General features: G+C 40.9%; 1 protein-coding gene across 4 annotated transcripts in view; it reads left to right on the top strand.

Moving 5' to 3' along the window:
• Slc12a6 (solute carrier family 12 member 6) overlaps positions 1-20,661 on the top strand; it is a 105,173-nt gene extending 84,512 nt beyond the window's left edge. For all 4 annotated transcript variants that reach the window (XM_038329627.1, XM_042055064.1, XM_038329626.1 and 1 more), the window contains 16 exons: positions 857-1,015; positions 1,167-1,265; positions 1,510-1,567; positions 5,329-5,503; positions 5,736-5,854; positions 7,917-8,015; positions 9,518-9,637; positions 10,485-10,589; positions 10,946-11,114; positions 12,946-13,141; positions 13,666-13,835; positions 15,413-15,544; positions 16,374-16,481; positions 16,651-16,835; positions 17,241-17,374; positions 19,370-20,661. In XM_038329627.1, coding sequence (XP_038185555.1) covers positions 857-1,015; positions 1,167-1,265; positions 1,510-1,567; positions 5,329-5,503; positions 5,736-5,854; positions 7,917-8,015; positions 9,518-9,637; positions 10,485-10,589; positions 10,946-11,114; positions 12,946-13,141; positions 13,666-13,835; positions 15,413-15,544; positions 16,374-16,481; positions 16,651-16,835; positions 17,241-17,374; positions 19,370-19,461 — 2,120 coding nt within the window. In that variant the 3' untranslated portion in view covers positions 19,462-20,661. The remainder of the gene's footprint in view (positions 1-856; positions 1,016-1,166; positions 1,266-1,509; positions 1,568-5,328; positions 5,504-5,735; positions 5,855-7,916; positions 8,016-9,517; positions 9,638-10,484; positions 10,590-10,945; positions 11,115-12,945; positions 13,142-13,665; positions 13,836-15,412; positions 15,545-16,373; positions 16,482-16,650; positions 16,836-17,240; positions 17,375-19,369) is intronic.

Raw genomic sequence — 20,661 nt, 5'->3', positions numbered from 1 at the left:
TACAGAGTGCATCTCTTACAATTTGCCTTCTTTTGAGAATAGAGGCAGACAAATTACTTTTTAGCCTAGGGTAAAATAAAATATTTTGTGAATATTTTTATTTTGCAATGTTCTTCAAGCTAATGTCTAACTCCTGGGCTTAAACAGTCCTGCTTCAGGCTCCTGACAAGCTGGGACCATAAGGATTTGCCTTCGTGTCTGACTCAATGTATTCTTGAAAAATTGCCAGTGATCTTCCTGCAGTGATAGCTAAAATAGAACTGTTTTAATGTCACCAGACACACGTTTTCCTAGCTTAGCTAAATTCCTGGACTTTATTCCTTACATGGCGTCCTCTTAAATGTTGTCCACCAATTTCTTTGCCAATTAAGCAAGTTCATACTAAGAGGTTAAAAACTACTTTGATATTAGCTTTTTAAAGTGGGCTTTATATTTCATAACTAATTTAAAAATAGGCTTTTGGAGGTATTTAATTTTAGTCTATTTAACTTTCACAAATTTGTATTAGAAAGTTAACTACATTTATTATACCAAAGCCTTTTATAAAATTATATTAGAACAAATGAGAAATAGCATTGGTTTTATTCTATAATATTTAACATGTATTCACGTTGAAGAACAATGGCTTTAAAAACTATCCTAAGGGGCTGGAGTGGATGTAGGAACAGTACTTGCCTAGCATATAAAAAGCTCTTGGGTCAGTCTCCAGGACAGTACTTATAACAATAACTACTGGGGTTTCTGACAGAATGTTGTTTGGGTAAGAAATCATGTACTTATATTACTTCCATATTGCTAATATCCTTATATCTTCTTTCTTCCTCCCCTCCCACCTCCACCTCTCACACCTTTGCAGAAAACCTTTGGAGTAATTATTTACCAAAGGGTGAGATGATTGAAAAGCCATCAGCCAAGTCATCTGACGTCTTGGGCAACTTAAACCATGAGTACGTCCTTGCTGATATCACCACCTCCTTCACTCTGCTGGTGGGGATCTTCTTCCCTTCTGTCACAGGTAAGCAGTGGGTGTTAGGTTTTAGAAGCCATCAGCCATAGGAGATAGACATATCCTCAGTGTTCTAAGTTTGCCCGTAGTCTTCAGTATCAGTATGAACATCAAAGTACCCAGAAAGCCAAGAGGCCAACTTGGTGTTTCCCCTCACTAGGTATCATGGCTGGGTCAAACAGATCTGGAGATCTGAAAGATGCTCAGAAGTCCATTCCCATTGGAACCATCCTTGCCATCCTGACCACATCCTTTGTGTGTATCCTTTGAGTCATGGTGGGATCATGCAGTAGAATAAAGATAAGTATTTTTACCTAATAATAATAATGCTCTGACTACTGCCTCACTAGCCAGATAGTTGCCCTGCTTCATAAGCATCATTAAAGAAAGATTTTCTAGGATTAGTGAATAGCAACTCAGTAAGTGAAAAGGGATCATCCTTAGGGTAGTTACTGTATAAAGGTAAGGGATAACAACAATTTCCTTGACTGGCAGCATAACAGATTTAAGCAATGTTGTCCTTTTTGGCGCATGTATTGAAGGAGTTGTTCTCAGAGACAAGTAAGTATAAAACCATGTGTCTGTCTTCCATGACATCTGGTCACTCATCATAGTGTCAACACAGATATACTCTCATACCAGGCCAAGGTGTGAATCATAACTAATAAAATAGAAAATGTATATATTTATATATATATATACATATATACATGTCTCATGTATATATGAAAGTGATATACCTATATCTGTTTTTGGTTTTTTTTTTTTGTTTTTTTTTTTTTTGGTTTTTTCGAGACAGGGTTTCTCTGCAGCTTTAGAGCCTGTCCTGGAGCTAGCTCTTGTAGATCAGGTTGGTCTCGAACTCACAGAGATCCTCTATATCTGTATCTATATATGACATACAGACAAAGGAGGGTGTGCGTATGTGTGTGTCAGAGGAATATATATCACTGAGCTTGTGTAACACAAATAATACTCTAGGTTTGGTCTCAGCAATACAAAAAGCAAGGTTTAAAAAAGAGATTAAGGTATATGTGCATAATTTAGCCTATGATAAGAAAATATTTTGTTAATCTTTTTTCTTTTGCAATGTTCCCCCAAGCTAACCTCAAATTTATGGGATTAAGCAGTCCACCTGCGTCAGGCAGTAATTAATTAGTAAATAATGAGAACCAATGCTATTTTATAAGATTTAACTAATATAACTCTTCCCCCCAAAAGCCATGATGTTGACTAAATACTAAGTACTTTCCTGTACACCAAGAACTGCTAGAACGCTGAGCGTACAGCAGGGCGAGTGGAACTGTATGGTGTCTCCAGCCTCCCTTTATAGGGAGGCTCTGTCCACTCCCACTTGGCGTACTAAATGGAAGTGGGTCACTGATTTCCTTTGTCTTAGTAATTACTGTTTCTTTTCTCTCGGATACATTTTGTGAGATGTTTGTCAGATCTCTCCCTGAAACTTGATGATTCTTGTGTTTTCCACGTCTTGGCTCATATCCTCACTCCACTCCCTGTTACAGTGGACTCTAGATATCGGTCGTAGCCTAGGAGTCTTCCCTCCTTTTCATCCGTCCTCCAAGTCTTTCCCAAGTCCTGTGAATGCTGTCCACTTCCCACTGTTCAGTGGTTCCATCACTCAGTACTGGGCTTCAGGGTTTTTTTCTCTTTATAATCACATATTAATTTCCTTTTGAGTTTTACCACCTTTTTCCATAGTGCCACCAAGATCCTCTTTCTGTATACCTTTGTCTATGTTGTTTCCTTCGCTTGAGTTGGTTATTCCTACTTGGAAGACTCGCTTCACCTCAAGATCAAGTGAAGGGGCTCCTCTCCTGTAGTTTTCCATCTTCACCCCAAAACAGAACCACTCCTCCTTTTGTCTACCTACTATATTTGAACATTCTATGGTGTTGCTCTTACCATCCTGAATTGCAGCTACTATTTTCATATTATGTTCCCCTGATTGAGCTCTATAAATATTGTTGAGGAAAATAGGTACCAAAAAAATTGTGTGTGTTTGTGAATGTGTGTGTGTGTGTGTGTGTGTGTGTGTGTACAAGGCGTAGTGTTTCACTCTGCTATTTTATTGGATGGGAACAGTGGTGAATTTATACATATATAGAAATTATTCAGTTTTAGTTCGAAAATTACTGACCACTATCTCCTAACATTGCATATGTCCATACCTGTCTTGGCAGTCTCATTTCTGGGTATATTCAGCAGAAATGTTTGTGCATATGCATTAAGAATCATAGTGGTAATATTCTTAAATGGTTCAAATAAAAGGATTTTATTTATTTTATTTTATTTATTGAATTTATGCAGAATGCATAAATTAATATTAATCCAGTTGTCAGCCATGAAGCTATGGGAGTACATGAAGCAAACAAAAATTTTGCAATTTTGAGAAATCAAACACAAAATGTATGTATGAATATTACCAGCATATATAAATTTCTTACTTTGTTTTGCTTTTGTTTTTTATTTTTGTTTTTGAAACAGGGTTTTTTAGTGTAATAGTCCTGGCTGTTCTGAAACTTGCTTTGTAGACCATGCTGGCCTCGTATTCACTGAAATCCACTTGCCTCTGCCTCCAAAGTGCTGGGATTAAAGGTATGTGCCAACTCACCCGGCCATACATAAATTTCTTATTCCGATTCCCACACATCATCTTTATTTCCCTCAAGCACACACTGGTATGAGTTTTAATACTATGCTGTTTTACCTATTTCTTTTTTTTCTGGGGGGAAGTGTGTGCATGGGTTTTGTGTGTGTGTGTGTGTGTGTGTCTGTGTGTCTGTGTGTCTGTGCACAGCTGTGTATGTGTGTGTGTGTGTGTCTGTGCGTGGCGCAACTGTAGCACACCTGCCTAGGGAGAATGTTGGGTGCCCCGCCCTCTCATTCTCTACCTTATTTCCTTGAAACAGGATCCCTCACTTACCTGAGCTAAAGTGGCAGCCAGAAAACTGTGACAGTCTACCTGTCTCTACTACAGAACTCTGGAGTTACAGCTGTACACACATCTATTTTATACCAGCTTTTTATGTGGGTTCTGAGAATTTTAACTCAGTGCACTTACCTGGAGACATCTCCTCAGACTCTGTATTAGTTTTATATAATAAAACACATCAGTGATCTTAAAATGTTTTAATATATTAATTTTTGCAGTTACTTGCTCTTAGGAATCTGCCTCTACGAAAAATATTTTTATGTGTCAATATTTATATATGTTCATAAAGATTGATTATAATATTTCATATAATAGAATATCAATAGTAGAATACTGGGTAATGTAAAAATTTTATAAATACATGGAACATGCAAAGTATGCATAATGCTAACTAACAAGTTAAGATTATGGACCTCTTGAGGCAGGAGAGATGGCTTAGTGGTTAAGAGCATTGGCTGCCTTTGCAGAGGACCCAAGTTCAGTTCCCAGCACCTACATGGCTGCTCACAACTATCTGTAACTCCAGTTCCAGGACTTTTGACATCCTTTTCTAGCCTCTGCAGGCATCTGGCACATGCACGGTATACAAACATTCATGCAGACAAAATAAAAATTAATAGATATTCTTAAATTTTTGTAGACCTTCTCCCTGGTGTGTTTTTCTGCACTTTTCCAATTTCCATCCCAAAAGCAGATTCACTGCCAGTTAGAAAGAGAAATCTGTAAGTGAAACTTGGCTTATTTTCTTACTGTACTGTACTGTTTTTTTTAATACAGATTATTAATCCCCCCCCCCCACACACACACAGTGCTGCGAAGCATTGAACCCAGGGCATCAGAAATATACCAAGCAAATGATGTGTTGTAATAGCTTTACCCTCAGCCCAGTAACATTTTGCTTGTTTATTTTTTCGAGACAAGGTTTCTCTGTAGCTTTGGAGCCTGTCCTGGAAACTAGCTTTTGTAGACCAGTCTGGCCTTGAACTCACAGAGATCCACCTACTTCTGTCTCCTGAGTGCTGGGATTAAAAGCATGTGCCACCACCACCCAGCTTCCAGTAATTTCTTTTTAGACAGAGTTTGCTCTGCATCCTGAGCTGATCTTGAACTCAGAATGTACCCTTATCTCGCCAAACTCATAATTCTCCTGCCCCAGCCCCCTGAGAGCTGGGGTTACAGGCATGTTAATGCCTGCTGTTAGTGCGCTTTTATGAAAACTATGGACCTTTACATTTTTAGTATCATGTTTACTTCAGTTTGCGTCTATAAAAATTATAAGCCTGAAATATTCACTCATGATTATCGTCCTATTTTTTTAATCTGAAGTTGTTTTCAGATAGAGTTTCTCTACTATTTATTTCTTTCCTAGATTTGGGGATGCCGTGAAAGGTAATTTGGTTGTCGGCACCTTATCTTGGCCATCCCCATGGGTGATTGTTATTGGCTCCTTCTTTTCAACGTGTGGGGCTGGACTTCAGAGCCTCACAGGTGCACCTAGGCTGCTGCAGGCTATTGCCAAGGATAACATCATACCATTCCTTAGGGTGAGTGACACTTTGTTGTGCCCTCTTTTTTCCCAGGCTCTGTAAAAACATGTTATCATTTTCAGCTTAACAGATGGGAGATCATAAATGTTGATTTAGATTTTAGTACGAGGCCCTCAGAATTCTTTGTGTTAATATGTGATCGCTGTGAAGTTGTTCTTATTTTTCAGATGTCTGAAACTGGCACACTGGGTCACTGCCCCGTGCCTGATGTTTTCCCTCATCTGTACAGGTTTTTGGTCACAGCAAAGCCAATGGGGAACCTACCTGGGCCTTACTTCTAACTGCTGCCATAGCAGAGCTGGGAATTCTCATCGCCTCCCTGGATCTCGTGGCCCCAATTCTTTCAATGTAAGAGCCACTTACTCTCTTCAGCTATGGTTGTTTAATGATATATAACTTGATTTCCATTAGTCATGTAAAAGTAGTGATAATGACAGAATTGACCAATCACAGACTTCACTTCCCTTCCAAAATTATTCCTGAGATGGGACTGGAGAAATGGCTAATTGGTTAACAATATGTAATGGGTCTTCCAGAGGACCTAAGTTCAATTCCCAGCCCCCATGTAGATGGTTCATAACTGCCTCTAAGTCTAGCTCCAGGGGACTTGATACCTCTGACCTTTGTGGGCACTCATATGAACACACACACTTAAGTCCTGAAAAGAATACTAGTTGGCCAGTGGTGGCACACACTTTTAATCCCAGCACTCGGAGGCAGAGGCAGGTGTATCTCTGAGTTCAAGGCCAGCCTGGTCTACAGAACGAGTTCCAGGACAGCCAGAGCTACACAGAAATCCTATCGCAAACCACTCGCCTGAAAAAAGGAAAGAGAGAGAGACAGACAGAGAGAGAGGGAAGAAGGGAGGGAGGGAAAGAAAGCAAAGAAAGAAAGCATACTTACTCCTGAGAACTTTCATGTATAAGGCTTTTATAAATGACTGTTAATTTAATGGGGGGGGTGTTCCTACCTATATAACTTCTAAAGTTACTTGTATCCGTCTCCTTTTCCTTTTGTTTCTTTTATTTTCTTTTTTAAATGTTGGCCTAAACCCTGTCTCGAAAAACCAAAAAAAAAAAAAAAAAAAAAAATGTTGGCCTTTGAACCCAGGGCTTTGTTTGTACCAGGCTCTACACTATACATCTTTCTATGAAGTGCATCCTCCAGCCCCTGCCTTTATTTTATGAATCATTTGTAGTTGATTTTGCTGTTGGCTTCTCTTCATTTACCTGTGACATTCTGATGACTAGCTGTCTGCCTGGCACTGTAATGAGCTGGGAATATAACGATGTGTAAGGCCCATAGTCTCAAGGATCTGATGGTAGATAAGGAAACCAAGAGTTCCCCCACATAGTGCAATGAATGGAGAATGGCGAAGGTCAGCGCTGGGTGCCACGAGGGCACCTGAGCAGAGAGGACTCCTGTAGACAAGACACCTGTGTCTTGAAGGCTGTCTGGTTGTTTGCGAAGCAAAGGCGGCTGTTGTTAGTCTGCAGTAAGAGGGATTCAGTGCCCTCTTCTGGCCTCTGCAGTCACTAAGCAGAGTGTGCTGCTCATAGATGTCTCAGGCAAGACACCACACACATAAAAATAAACAAACCCCTACTTAGTGTCATGGTACACACCTTTTCATTCCAGCTCAGGAAGCAGAGACAGAGAGATCTCTGGGAGTCTGATGCCAGTCTGGTCTATATATCTAGACAGTGAGTTTTAGGACAGCCAATGTTGCATAAATGAAACTCTGTTTCAAAAACTAATATAAAATAAAAGGTGGTGTGTGGGGGACTAGAAGAGGATAATGTTAAGCTGGAAATGGAAAAAAGAAGTGAAATCCTGCACTAGGATGAAAGTACTGAAAAAGAAAATAAAGAAGTTCAGGGAGTTTGAAATAGGCAGAATCCTAGGCTTGATAGGTGAATTTGGAGGGAGAATTAATAAGGAAGCAGAAATATGGATTTGCCCCTGAACATCTGGGTAAACAATGGTTGTACCAAACTTACCAAACTGGAGAGATGGTTTAGTGGTTAAGATCACTGACTGCTCTTGTAGGGGACCTGGGTTCAATTTCCAGCACCCACGTGGCTTCTCAAAGTTTTCTGTAATTCCAGTTCCAGGGGACCTAGCACCCTCTTTTGTCTTCTATATACTAGAAGCACACACATGTTACACAGATACAAAAAAACAACCATACACATTAATTTTTAAAAAAAATGATTTTTGGCCATCAGCCCAAAGAGAGGATAGGAAGATAAACAGGTTTGCAAGGAAATGTTTTAGGTTTCTTTACTTGCTGTTTGATAAATGGCTGGTGGTCTGTAAACAGAGTTTAGTAGCACAGAGGCCTCCAATTATTTAAAGTTATCCTAAAAGAATCACTTTAAAACAGTTCTTCTCACTGCTCTTATCCAAGGTTTTTCCTCATGTGTTACCTCTTTGTGAACTTGGCATGTGCCTTGCAGACATTACTCCGAACCCCCAACTGGAGGCCCCGATTTCGCTACTATCACTGGTGAGTCCTCATCTTGTTCCTCATCTTTCTAGAAATCTAGGATATTCTGGGTTCTCAATAAAATCTTTTTAATTTTCAGCCATTCCATACTATGTCAATGTTCAGTTGTCAGTTGAATTTCTTCTTTCCTATTCTTTCACACCTGTCTATATTACTTCATAATAACTGACAAGATCCACAGAACTATTAAGTTCTTACTTACAGGCTGCTTCATTTCTGGGGTTCAAACCTTCCCTTTGCACATCTGCTCTCCTATTTCCTCTTAGCTGAGCGCTGGCTTCCATCCCTTATCTCTGCTTTTATATTCTCATCTGTGTTCATTCTCACAGCTGTCAGGATTTCATCTAGTAATTAAGAATGCGAACTGTGTGGTTAGGGCACCCGAGTCCTCAGTTCACCTTGACCCTTTGAGCCCTGTGATATGCATGAGCGCATATAGCCTCACGAATGCTTATTTTACTAATTCATGACAGGGAGTAATGCGTCTAAAGTGCAGTGCTGGGACACAGTACAGCTCTCAGTGAAAAGCTGTGGTACCACAGTAAATTCTTGCCAGTCCTAAAGGAGCCATCCAAGGATTTTGGCCACTATTTCATGTATTTCCTGTGATCATATAATAAACATGTGGGTTTTTATGTTCAGGTGTGCCTGTTGCTATGTTCCTATTTTCCAACTTTCCTTACTCCTCTGGCTTCACTTACCAGTAATGGCCCATGGTGTGACATTTATGTAGCAAGAATGCATATCCTAACTGGGCTTAGCACCTCCCATCCTCCTCCTAGCTTTAACATTAGTTAAAAATTTGTGCTGAGCATTTTTGGTGTTATATCTTAATCTCCAAATTAACTGTTCTTCTGTTGACACTTTAGCATTCATCACAGGGTTAGAATGTGACTCTGCACATGAAAGGGCTTCAGTGATACACTGTCTGCATAATTTATCTGCCCAAATCAGCCCCTCGCTATAAAAAGCCAACAGCAGCTTCTCATCAGTGGACTCTGCACTTATACGGAATTAAATGCCCATAAAAAATGTTAGGAATACTTACATGAGAAAAATTTAACATCACGTTTCTTGATTCTTGACTGTGTTCAATCCCCACTTTTCCAAATGTGTATAATTTTCCTTGTGGCTAATAACACTGCGGCACCTCTCTTTATGTTTACTGTCGTCCAGCAGCAGGAAGCACCCTGTTACAGAGGCACAGGGTCCACCCTGTGTGGGTGAGGTGTGAAGGCTCAGTGACAGACGGCCTGCCTACATGTGCAGGGCATTGGGTTTGAGCCACAGCACCAGAAAGAAGGAAAGAGGCTATGGATATGATGGTTTTTCCTAGTAATTATTTTCATTATATTTAGCAGAAGTTCTGTCTATAATTGACTGGAAATTTAAAAACATTTTCCAGTCCCCACCACAGTACAGGAAGCATTTCCTAGAACTGTTATCATTTCTTGCTACTTAGAAAGATACTTGTTGATCTGTATTTTTGTTTTCATTTCTAGGGCCCTCTCTTTCATGGGAATGAGTATCTGTCTAGCTCTGATGTTCATTTCTTCCTGGTATTATGCCATTGTAGCTATGGTAATTGCTGGCATGATCTACAAGTACATTGAGTACCAAGGGTAAGTATAAATTTTACCTTGCTCACTGCTAAGGTCAAGAGTGACTGGTTTGTCCATGCATGGCGGCACACACCTGTAGTCACAGTCCTCAGGAAGTTGAGGCAACCTGAGCTGCATATCAAGATTCTCTCTCAACCTGAGCTGCATATCAAGATTCTCTCTCAACAAAATCCAAAAAGAAAAAAAGTGATGCAGATCCTGAGATACTGATGGCTACTGGTTAGGAGAGTTTGCTTTCAAGAACCCCCCAGGCAGCTCACAACCACCTGCTAGTCCAGCCCCAGAGGATTCAACACTGATTTGGCCTCCAGAGACACCTGAACATTCATGAGCATTTCTATACAAAGATGTGTACACATAAATAAACTGTTAAAAGTACAGAACAAATGTGAACATCTTAGCTAAACTTTTTAAGCAAGGGATAGTCTAAAATGCAATTAATCTAAATACCATCCAAGCAACCAAAACCCCAAACAACATACAAACATGGGAATAAATTATATCCTGACTCAGCAGATTACTTTGGATTTTCCATTACTTTCAAAATCACAATTACAAGTAATTTCTTAATCTGAATTTATATTCCACATAGTTGCTTTTGAATAGATACATGGTGGGGGGGAGGTGACCTGCCAGCCTGTGTTGTGGACCATCTGTGGTTTAGGATGGTCAGTCTCGCAGTGGGTCCTCATGCTGATAAGGGACAGTAGATAAAGCACAACCATGAGTTTTAGTCTTCTACCTTGTATGTGTTTTACTGTGAGATTCGGAGAAGCCTGGGTTTTATTCCTTTGAACTTCTTCTCACTGTAGCATAAACTGACTGCTCCTCTTCTCTCCTCCCCCAGGGCTGAGAAAGAATGGGGCGATGGCATCCGCGGGCTGTCCCTCAGTGCCGCTCGCTTTGCTTTGCTCCGCCTGGAGGAAGGACCTCCTCATACTAAGAACTGGAGGTAAAGCAATCAGCAGAGCTTAGTGGTGTTTGCACATAGCTAAAGCACACAACAGTGCTCTCTTGATCACCAGATTAAGAAGCTGTGTGGCTCAAAGGAACTGGTTTCAAGTTTTGAACTATCCGAAAACATGGCTGCCTTACTTATTGTATGCATTTATTGTATGTTGTTATTCTTTGAAGACTGGTCAATTTTAGACAATACTGAGAACGTTTGAAATAACTCAGAACCATCATTTACCATTCCTCTTATTCCATCCTTCTATCAAGTCAAATGTTTTGTAAAGACCTCCTGAAAGAAGGGATGAAGTTGCCATGTTTGCCACACCTAAGTGTCTGCTCCTCACCTCTGCACAGGCCTCAGCTGCTTGTACTGCTGAAGCTGGATGAAGACTTACACGTCAAGCACCCTCGCCTCCTCACCTTTGCCTCCCAGCTCAAGGCAGGAAAGGGACTCACTATTGTGGGCTCTGTCATCGTGGGGAACTTCCTGGAGAACTATGGGGAAGCTCTGGCTGCAGAGCAGGTAAGGAACGTAGTCCACTGACCTGCATTCTTCAAGTGCTTTGTGTTTAATGGCCTACAAGAAGGCCAGCACTGTTCGCAGAGAAGGGTGGGGTTCTCTCCCCAAATGGTAAACCTTTTATGTTAGCATATAATAAAAGCTGGAAAATGCTTCTATTCCTAATTATTTAAAAATTTGTTTCTGAGCCTGGCATGGTAGTGCATGCCTTTAAAATCCCAGCACTTAGGGATGCAGAGGCATCCTAAGTGGATCTTTGTAAGTTCAAGGCCAATCTGGTCTTCACAGTGAGCGCCAGGATCCTGTTTCATGAAACCAAAACCAAATGCCTTTCTATATGTACCCTTCAAAAGAGATTGCTGAGGAAATCGTGGAGGACATAAAGCATTTGAATGGTATAGCAGATGTAAAAAAAGTCAGTTTAAAAGAATGTTTTTGCATAAGTGTTGACCAACTTTGAACATAAGGTTCAGTAATATTTTTAAAAGACTTATCAACTTTATGTGACATCTATAAGCTAAGTTCAGATTAGAAGGAAGCCCTCAGGTCTCTAAGATATACCTTTTTCTGTGTGACCTAGGCTTCCAACTCAGTGCTGCCTTTTGAACAGTCGTAATCCCAAGACAAAAGGAGTCAAAGTAGATGTCTACTCTCCCCACTTAAAGCATTTCCCGTGAGATTATCAATAAACATCATTTCCAGTTAGACTCCAAATGCTGATCTGAAAGGAGAAATTATGTGAGAATTTATGTTCGACTATGATAATGTCCCTGAATCTGATGGCAGCATAGTTCAGAGTACATACTGCGCTCACAGAGAACTTGAGTTTGGTTGCCAGCACGTACACACGCAATTAATTTTTAAAATTAATCCTTTTTTAAATTAGAAATTCTGGGAAATATTAACCCAGATGACAAAAGTTAATTTTTAAAAAGCATATGGCTGCAAATCAATATCTTTACCCTAGATAACCACTAATTTAACTTGTGTCTTTGAGAAAATCACTTCTATTTTGTACATCATTATTCCTATTCCCTTTCCAACAGAGAAGTTGGGTAAGAATAAATAGGCATGTGATACCACCTCTAAGTTAACTAAATGCATCATAATAAATGAAATGCAGGTGTACTCAGTCACCATTCAAATGTCAGAATGAATATAAGAAAAAGAGAAGGGGAAAGGAAAACCTTCCCTGAGAGAATTCTCAAGTGAACTTGAGGGATCATCAGATTATGAGGTTATTAGGATGCCTAGGTTTCCTGAAAGATTAGGGTTTGCCTGGGATTAACAAGAGTATGGTGTTGACACTAGTGAATTTGCCTTGTCAATCAAGAAACTATGTCCACTATTCACTTTTTGGACAGCCCTGTGCTCAGTACTTCACCTGAAAGGAAGCAAGCAGAATAGAGGAAAGGGAAGAGGAGCTACGTACGGACCAGCACTCCAGATACACATATAGGCAGTAAGAATGGAGGAAAGGGAAGAGGAGCTACGTACGGACCACCGCTCCAGATACACATATAGGCAGTAAGAATAGAGGAAAGGGAAGAGGAGCTACGTACGGACCACCACTCCAGATACACATATAGGCAGTAAAACAAATGAAACAAAACAAAAACGAAAACGACACTTCAATGGAGCACATTGAAGTTTTTGGACTTTTCTATTATATTATACTATGTTATTACATCTATTATGTTACAGTATTACATTGAATTTAGAGAAAGATGGGAATACAATAACGAGAAGGCATGATGAGTTAAAAGGTTCAGGGCGAAGCAGTTGTGCAGGACAGAAACCAGACAACACAGTTGAAGTTTTGTATCTTTTTCAGACCATTAAGCACCTAATGGAGGCAGAGAAGGTAAAAGGATTCTGCCAGCTGGTGGTGGCTGCCAAACTGAAAGAGGGTATTTCACACCTCATCCAGTCCTGTGGCCTTGGGGGCATGAAGCACAACACAGTGGTGATGGGCTGGCCCAACGGCTGGCGTCAGAGTGAAGACGCTCGCGCTTGGAAGACTTTCATTGGTACAGAATTGTTTCCTGTACTGACCTGAGGGCCCAGAGGGGGATCAGGTTAAATCTGTCACCCTAACTCTTATAAAGTAGAGACTGTGCTGTGTTGAAACATGCTATTAGAAGGCCACTTAAAAACTCCTAAAAACCTGTTACCTGCCCTGTCCAGCTTTACATTTATGCTCACAAATTATTTATCTATGTCAAGTCTCATCTATTGTCATATTCATTTATCATTTTCATTTTGACGTCCTCACAAGAACTGGAAAGATTGTTTTTCATCAGACTCTCAAATTCATAACTTTAAATATGTTGTATCCCTAGTTTCCTAAACCATGTTTCTCCATTCATTACTAGCACTCTAGACTTCCCTCAGTGACCTCTGTCTCTTCATAAAGTGTGATGTGTGGTGTCCATACGACACATTATTCCAAGAAATGTCAGTCAGCATTACCTTCCTGTCCTGAGATGGTGGGAAGCAATGAAAAGTCCAGCAATTCTTGTTTGTATATCCCAATCCTCTCTTCTCTCCATAGGCACAGTTCGAGTGACAACTGCTGCCCATCTAGCCCTGCTGGTGGCTAAAAATGTCTCCTTCTTTCCCAGCAATGTGGAGCCATTTTCTGAGGGCAACATTGATGTGTGGTGGATTGTGCATGATGGGGGCATGCTCATGCTGCTACCCTTCCTACTGAAACAGCACAAGGTACTCTGGACACTCTTTCAAAGCATTCCCTCTTGCTGTCCTGGCTCACTACATGCATTATTATTATTTAACTGAGTAGTGGTGGCACTTCAAATCTCAAGAGATGGGGCTTATCCTGGGCTGTCCCATAATCCCAGCTTCAACATTATTACAAGTAGAATGGGTTTAGGGTTTTTTTAATTTTATTTTGTTGTTGTTGTATGTTACCAATCCACCTTAAGTGGACTCCAACAAGTTTACTAGAATTCCGTATGAGTGTTTGAAACAAACAGACAAAAGCAACAGGAACACATGCATGAGTTTCAAGGGTAAGTATGTACATGTTGTGCCTGCCATACCCATATATGCTCATTCTCCGATATGTTTGTATGGTGTCATTGTTATGCTGTCTGAATAAAGCACTCTCAGTGTGTCTTGGATGGGGCTATGTAGATGTGGTTTTTTTTTTTTTTTTTTTTTTTTTTGGTTTTTCGAGACAGGGTTTCCCTGTAGTTTCTAGAGCCTGTCCTGGAACTAGCTCTTGTAGACCAGGCTGGCCTTGAACTCAGAGATCCGCCTGCCTCTGCCCCCGAGTGCTGGGATTAAAGGCGTGCGCCACCACCGCCCCGGCTGTAGATGTGTTTTACACTCCTCATATGAAGCCAGGAGCTGTTCCTGCAGTAGGCAGCAACTTGGTGTTGCTGAATCAATTCTGACTTTATTATCTGGAGGTAGCATTCTATCCCACAGATTGATAGTCTTACACACTGCCTTCTTGCATCCCGAGGATGCAGACTGCAAGTACTGTTCTACCCATGCTTCTGCCTTAAACCATTCACCATTGGTGGTCAGCCCAATCCTCAGCCCCTCTGTCCTTCCAAGGATTTTACAAATTAATGCCAGGAGTCAGGGACAAACATCAATTTCACAATACTACATGAGCAGAATTGTAACAGAATTAAGAACTTAGAACCACCAATGGTGAAGGATGCTGGTAGATCCCACCACTCAGGAGGCCAAGGTGGGAGGGAGGATCAAAGTTCAAGGCCAGCCTGAGCTATTGTGTTAACTTAGATTGTATTTAATGTATTGCTTAGTCAAACCTCCAGCCCACAAGTTCCAGAATAACCATCCTGAGACTTAATATTAATTATAAACTGTTTGACTAATGACTCAGGCTTCTTACTGACTAGCTCTACGTATAAATTAACCCATTTCTAATCATCTGTATATTGTCACATGCCCCATGGCTTACCAGTAGTGCTCTGGCGTCTTACTCCTTCGGGAGCTGCTGGTGTCTCTCTGACTCCACCTTCTTTCTCCCTTTATCTTTGCTTGGATTTCTCACCTGGCTCTATTCTGCCTGGCTATTGGCCATATCAGCTTCTTTATTAACCAATAGTAACAAAACATATTCACTGCATACAGAGAGGCAATTCACATCATTTTACACTACTACAAAAATGAATCAAGCAAGAAGCAAGGAACAAATACTTGATACTACAGCAAGGTCATCCTAGGCACAAATTCTCATTTTAGGGACTCACTTTTTCCCCTTCATGCACCTAATTTCCCATGTACACATGGCATTTCATCAGGTATGGAGAAAATGCAGCATAAGGATCTTCACCGTGGCCCAACTCGAAGACAACAGTATCCAGATGAAGAAAGATCTGGCCACCTTCCTGTACCATCTGCGCATTGAGGCAGAAGTGGAAGTGGTGGAGATGGTGAGGAAGTGGAACTTGAAACAGAGGAGAACACCACCCCTCAACCCCAGCTCTCTTCTAGAGTCTAGTCTGGGGTACTAATCAGCTGTAAATGTGTGGTTTACCCCCTAGTCCTAAAACAAACCCCTAATTTAATTTATAGGATGTATAAATGTTTGGGAGGTTTTTTATTTGCTTTCATTTTTTAATTATCTATATTTTTATTACTCTCTCTCTCTCTCTCTCTCTGTGTGTGTGTGTGTGTGTGTGTGTGTGTGTGTGTGTGTGTCAGAGTCAGAGTCAGAGGACAATTTACAGGGTTCACTTCTTTGCTTCTATCTGTGAGTCTCTGAACCCAAATTCATGGCATCAGACTTGGCAGCAAATGTCTTTATCCACTGAGTCATCTTCCTACCCCTGGGGTTGCTTTTTCTTTGCTTTGTTATTTATTATACAGCTCATACATACATACATACATACATACATACATACATACATATGTTGTATATTGATGTTTGATAATAAAATATGTATATATATCAAACTCTTAGCTGCTTAATATATTTATTAATATTTACTTCATGTTAAAAATCACACTAGCTTTGTATGGAAAATACAAGCTGCAGTATTTTTTTCAAGGCAACAAATATGATCAAATCATGGAAAATACTCAGTGACTGTATTTAATCTACATCCCTGAAGTCATGTCCTTGTAACTCAAGCCTGAACGAAATAGGAGTGAAAGGATGGTGTGGTGACAGGTTTTCTGAATTAAGTCAATGTGTAGAAATACAAATATTGGCTAACCCTTCTTTTTCTTTGTGCCTGCTTTGTGTGCTGTCTGTGGCAGCATGACAGTGACATATCTGCCTATACATATGAGCGCACCCTGATGATGGAGCAGAGGTCCCAGATGCTCCGGCACATGCGACTGTCTAAAACAGAACGAGACAGAGAGGTAAGAAAGAGCTTGCTGAATTGACCTGGCCTGGTCTGTGAGGTCTGACAGTGATATCGGAAGACAAATCTTTTCTTCTCATTTTTTCAGTTATTCTAGTACAGCCTACAGTCCTTTCAAAACAGTTAAAGCATAAGAACAGGGAGAATAACTGTTTGACCTTCCCTAGGCACAGCTGGTGAAAGATCGAAACTCAATGCTACGCTTAACTAGCATTGGTTCTGATGAGGATGAAGAGACAGAAACTTACCAAGAGAAGGTACACATGACTTGGACCAAGGATAAGTACATGGCAACCCGGGGGCAAAAGGTCAAGTCAATGGAAGGATTCCAGGACCTACTTAATATGCGTCCGTAAGTGTTTCCACTCACAAGCTTATCCTGTAACAATACAGTGCTACAAGTGACTTTACTGTACAAGCTAACCGTCCTTTTCTCCTCCACATTACTCATTTCTGTATTATTTGTCTATTATTAAAAAATAAGAAAGCAGAATGAGAAAACCAGGCCAGCGAAATAATGGCTTGTTGCCAAACCTTAGGACCTGATCGTGAGCACCAGGACTGATCTCCCAAAAGTTGGTGGAAGGAAAACCAACTCCCAAAAAGCTGCCCTCCTACACACACACACATACACACACACACACACACACACATTATGACATTGTGTAGTCAAGTGAAAAGGCTCTGGGCATCCAAATAAAGAGCACTTATAACTGGCTTTCTTCTTGCCTTAGCTCTCTCACTTCTTCCCCACCAGGGACCAGTCCAATGTGAGACGTATGCACACAGCAGTGAAGCTCAATGAAGTCATAGTTAACAAGTCCCATGAAGCCAAACTGGTTTTGCTGAATATGCCAGGACCACCCCGGAACCCTGAAGGTGACGAAAACTGTATCCTTCCTGTGAAGTTGCCAATAGGAAAGAAATCTTAGTTTGTTATGAGACAAGGCAATAATTAAAGTCAGTCTGTTCCCCACTTTCCCTCTGAGAAAGAGCTAAATGCTATAGGTAGGGATGCTTCCAAAGTTGTGAGATTAACTGATTTCCTCTCAGGCAGTTGGGGCAGGGAGTTACTATGTTCTCTCTGAATCCCATGTATACCATGACTTCTAATTTTCAGCGATAAACCTAGAGACAGAACCCACATCCATTCTCCTTTCAGGATCCTCTGCAAAGCCGTCTTTTGGATGGAGTTAGGAGAGAAGCATTTGAGATAGAACTTCTTAACTGAGGAAAAGGCCTAAGGCTTCTTCTTCATCCAGGGTTATGTTTATGGGAACCCCTCTAGCCCTGCAATGAGACTGGTCCATTCCTAGCAACACCATTGGGGAAAGGGGGGGGATGGTTTATTAATGGAAAAAATGGTATGAAAATCTGACTCACACAGCTCCACTTAGAAATTCTGTGGGTTCGCTAGAGATCTTTTGAACTGGTATTTTTTTAGCCCTTATATTTTGGCATTTTTGTCAAAAGAAAAAACATACTGTCAGTTCTAGTTTTCAGTTGGTGTATGCATACACATGTGTACAAGCACATGAACGTACATGCACCATAGCATGTAAAGGTCAGAAGGCACCCTTTGAGAATCAGACTCAGCTGGCTAATCAGGCTTATACAGTTTTACCTACCCCTACTTTAAGCCCTTTTTTTTCATGTGTCTGTTGCCTGCATGAATGCTTGTGCATATTTGGTTGGTGCTCATGGAAGTCTGAAGAGGGTGTTGAATGTTGAAGTTCCTGGAACTGAGTTACAGAAGGTCATGGGCCACCACATGCATGCTGAGAACTCATACCTGGGTCCTCTGCAAGAGCATCAAGTGTTCTTAACCACTGAGACATCTCTCCAGCCACTTAAAACTTTTATTTATGCCAGGCATTGTGATGCACCCTTAATCCCCACATTCAGGAGGCAGAGGCAGGCAGATCACTGCATTTCAGGACATAGTGAGAGTACCTTCCAAGTGTTTGTGTGTTCTCCCCACTCATTACAAAGAATTGAACTCAGGTTGCCAGGCTTGCTTGTACAAATTCTTTCTGGAGCTGAGCCATCTCACTGTTCACCCAGTTTTAAATCACATTTAGCAGATAACAAATAAGGGCTGGGGCTTATTCAGTTGTGGAACATTTGCCTAACATGCATGAGACTCTTGGTTCAGGTCCCAGTACTTGAAGGTGGGAGGAAGGAAACAGATGAGAATATCTTGTATTAAATATGCAAAGGGTCTAGATCCCAGGATTATTTCATAGATTTAAAACTAAATCCAATTCCAGACTTGGTGGTGCAAGCCTATAATCTCAGCTACTTAGAAAAGGAAAAACTAGGGCTGGAGAGATGGCTCAGAGGTTAAGAGCATTGCCTGCTCTTCCAAAGGTCCTGAGTTCAATTCCCAGCAACCACATGGTGGCTCACAACCATCGGTAATGGGGTCTGGTGCCCTCTTCTGGCCTGCAGGTATACATACAGACAGAATATTGTATACATAATATATATATATATATACATATCTATATCTATATATATATTTAAAAGGAAAAACTAGAGGTCTGCCCAGGTTGCCATAAAGAGTTAACACCAGCCTAGGCAATTTAGTGAGACCCTGTTTCCGAATTTTAAAAAATTATAATCAGAGCAGGTGAAACAGCTGCATAGTAGGGTGTTCCTAGCATGCACAAGGCCCTTGTTTTCATGCACAGCACTGCTGGAATGAATGGGTGGTGAATGCACAGATGGATGTTGAGTCCAGAGTTCAGGCTTTTCCTGTTCTGAATATGTAATTATGAAGAGGAGTATGCTGAGCTTGCAGCTCTGTGATCAAATAAACTTAGATTACTGGTGCCAGATTATAGTGTACTATTCATCTGCCTGTTTCCTTGACAACTTCTGAAGACATGGAATTCCTAGAAGTCCTCACCGAGGGATTAGAGCGAGTCCTACTTGTCCGAGGTGGTGGCAGTGAAGTAATCACCATTTACTCATAATCAGCTTGTGGAAGATTCTGCTTGGTCTTACCTTCCCTAAGACTCATCGTCCATGGAGATGACAGCTCTTTCCTACCACTCCCACTCTACTCTTGCGGAGCTGAGCCCCAACTATGCTCTTGGACAACATGATCTGCTATCCCAGCAGAGGCAAATATTCCCTTACGATCAGAACGACCAAGTCCTAAAAGCTATTCCTATGGCAGGAGAAGGCAAGCCAAAGTTAACAAGCTAAGCCAAAGGGAATCTTTTGGCACTGCTTGAAGGTAGTGAGTTAGTAAAACATATGCTAGAAACTAAACTAAAAGCAAAAAAACAAGTTAATATCCAACATTCAGGATGAGTCTCAGAAGACACGGTTCAATGACAACAGAGAGGTGACAGCCAGTCAGCCTCACCTTAGCAAAAAATGAGCGGCCAAGTAAATGTTACCGTTGTTGGAGATAGCCTGCAGCAAACCAAGTGAAAATTTAGGATACTAATATACAAAACCTGAAAAATAGCTGCAGCTTCTACTTTTACTCAAAAATCAGATCCCCCAGATACTAAGTGTTACTGTCTGTGCTGTGCCACTGTATATTTCAACGGTGTTTCTTTTAAAACCCAGGCTGTGGTTGTAATGCAGACAGTGTTACTATGGAAAAAGGTTTTTGAAAGGTAAGATGTTTTTCTGGTTTTCAAATGGCTGGACAGGATTCCAGAGAGTACTATTAAAATCTGCACAAAGCACACAATGTATTATCTTAAGAATTGGAGGTTGTTAAGCAGCTTAACCAGGAGGGTCTCTTCTTTTATCCTTAGTAGGCACTAGTTTAAAAAAAAAAAAAAAAGCTGTAAGAGACAAGAGACAATAGGACTGTGTACTGTTACCTCTGAGGGGTTCAGCAGTGGAACTGGGCATGTGAGAGCCATACCCTTTACATGGTGCCAAAATTATCTGTCTAAAGTAGCAGCAGACAGGTTCGCATTGGCCTGACATAAGCAGCTTTTCTTTTACAAGAAATCAATCTGTAGTCTCTTTACCAAAGCCATAGTGAAGACTTGAGGCGCTCACCTCCATGCCCAAAGCTGAGCTAGCCCCCTTGCAATGTTATTCTTCACTCGGACTCCAGAAACTTGGCTCTGAACCAAGTGGTTCCCTAAGCCAATGATCTGCTCTGTCAGTTTTGTTTTCAGAAATCTCTAAATGTGCCAAGGAAA

This window comes from Arvicola amphibius, chromosome 5 (genome assembly GCF_903992535.2).
Source record: "Arvicola amphibius chromosome 5, mArvAmp1.2, whole genome shotgun sequence".
Classification (NCBI taxonomy): Eukaryota; Metazoa; Chordata; class Mammalia; order Rodentia; family Cricetidae; genus Arvicola; species Arvicola amphibius.
The sequence above is the reverse complement of the archived record's forward strand: the minus strand, read 5'-3'. Positions and strand labels throughout refer to the sequence as shown.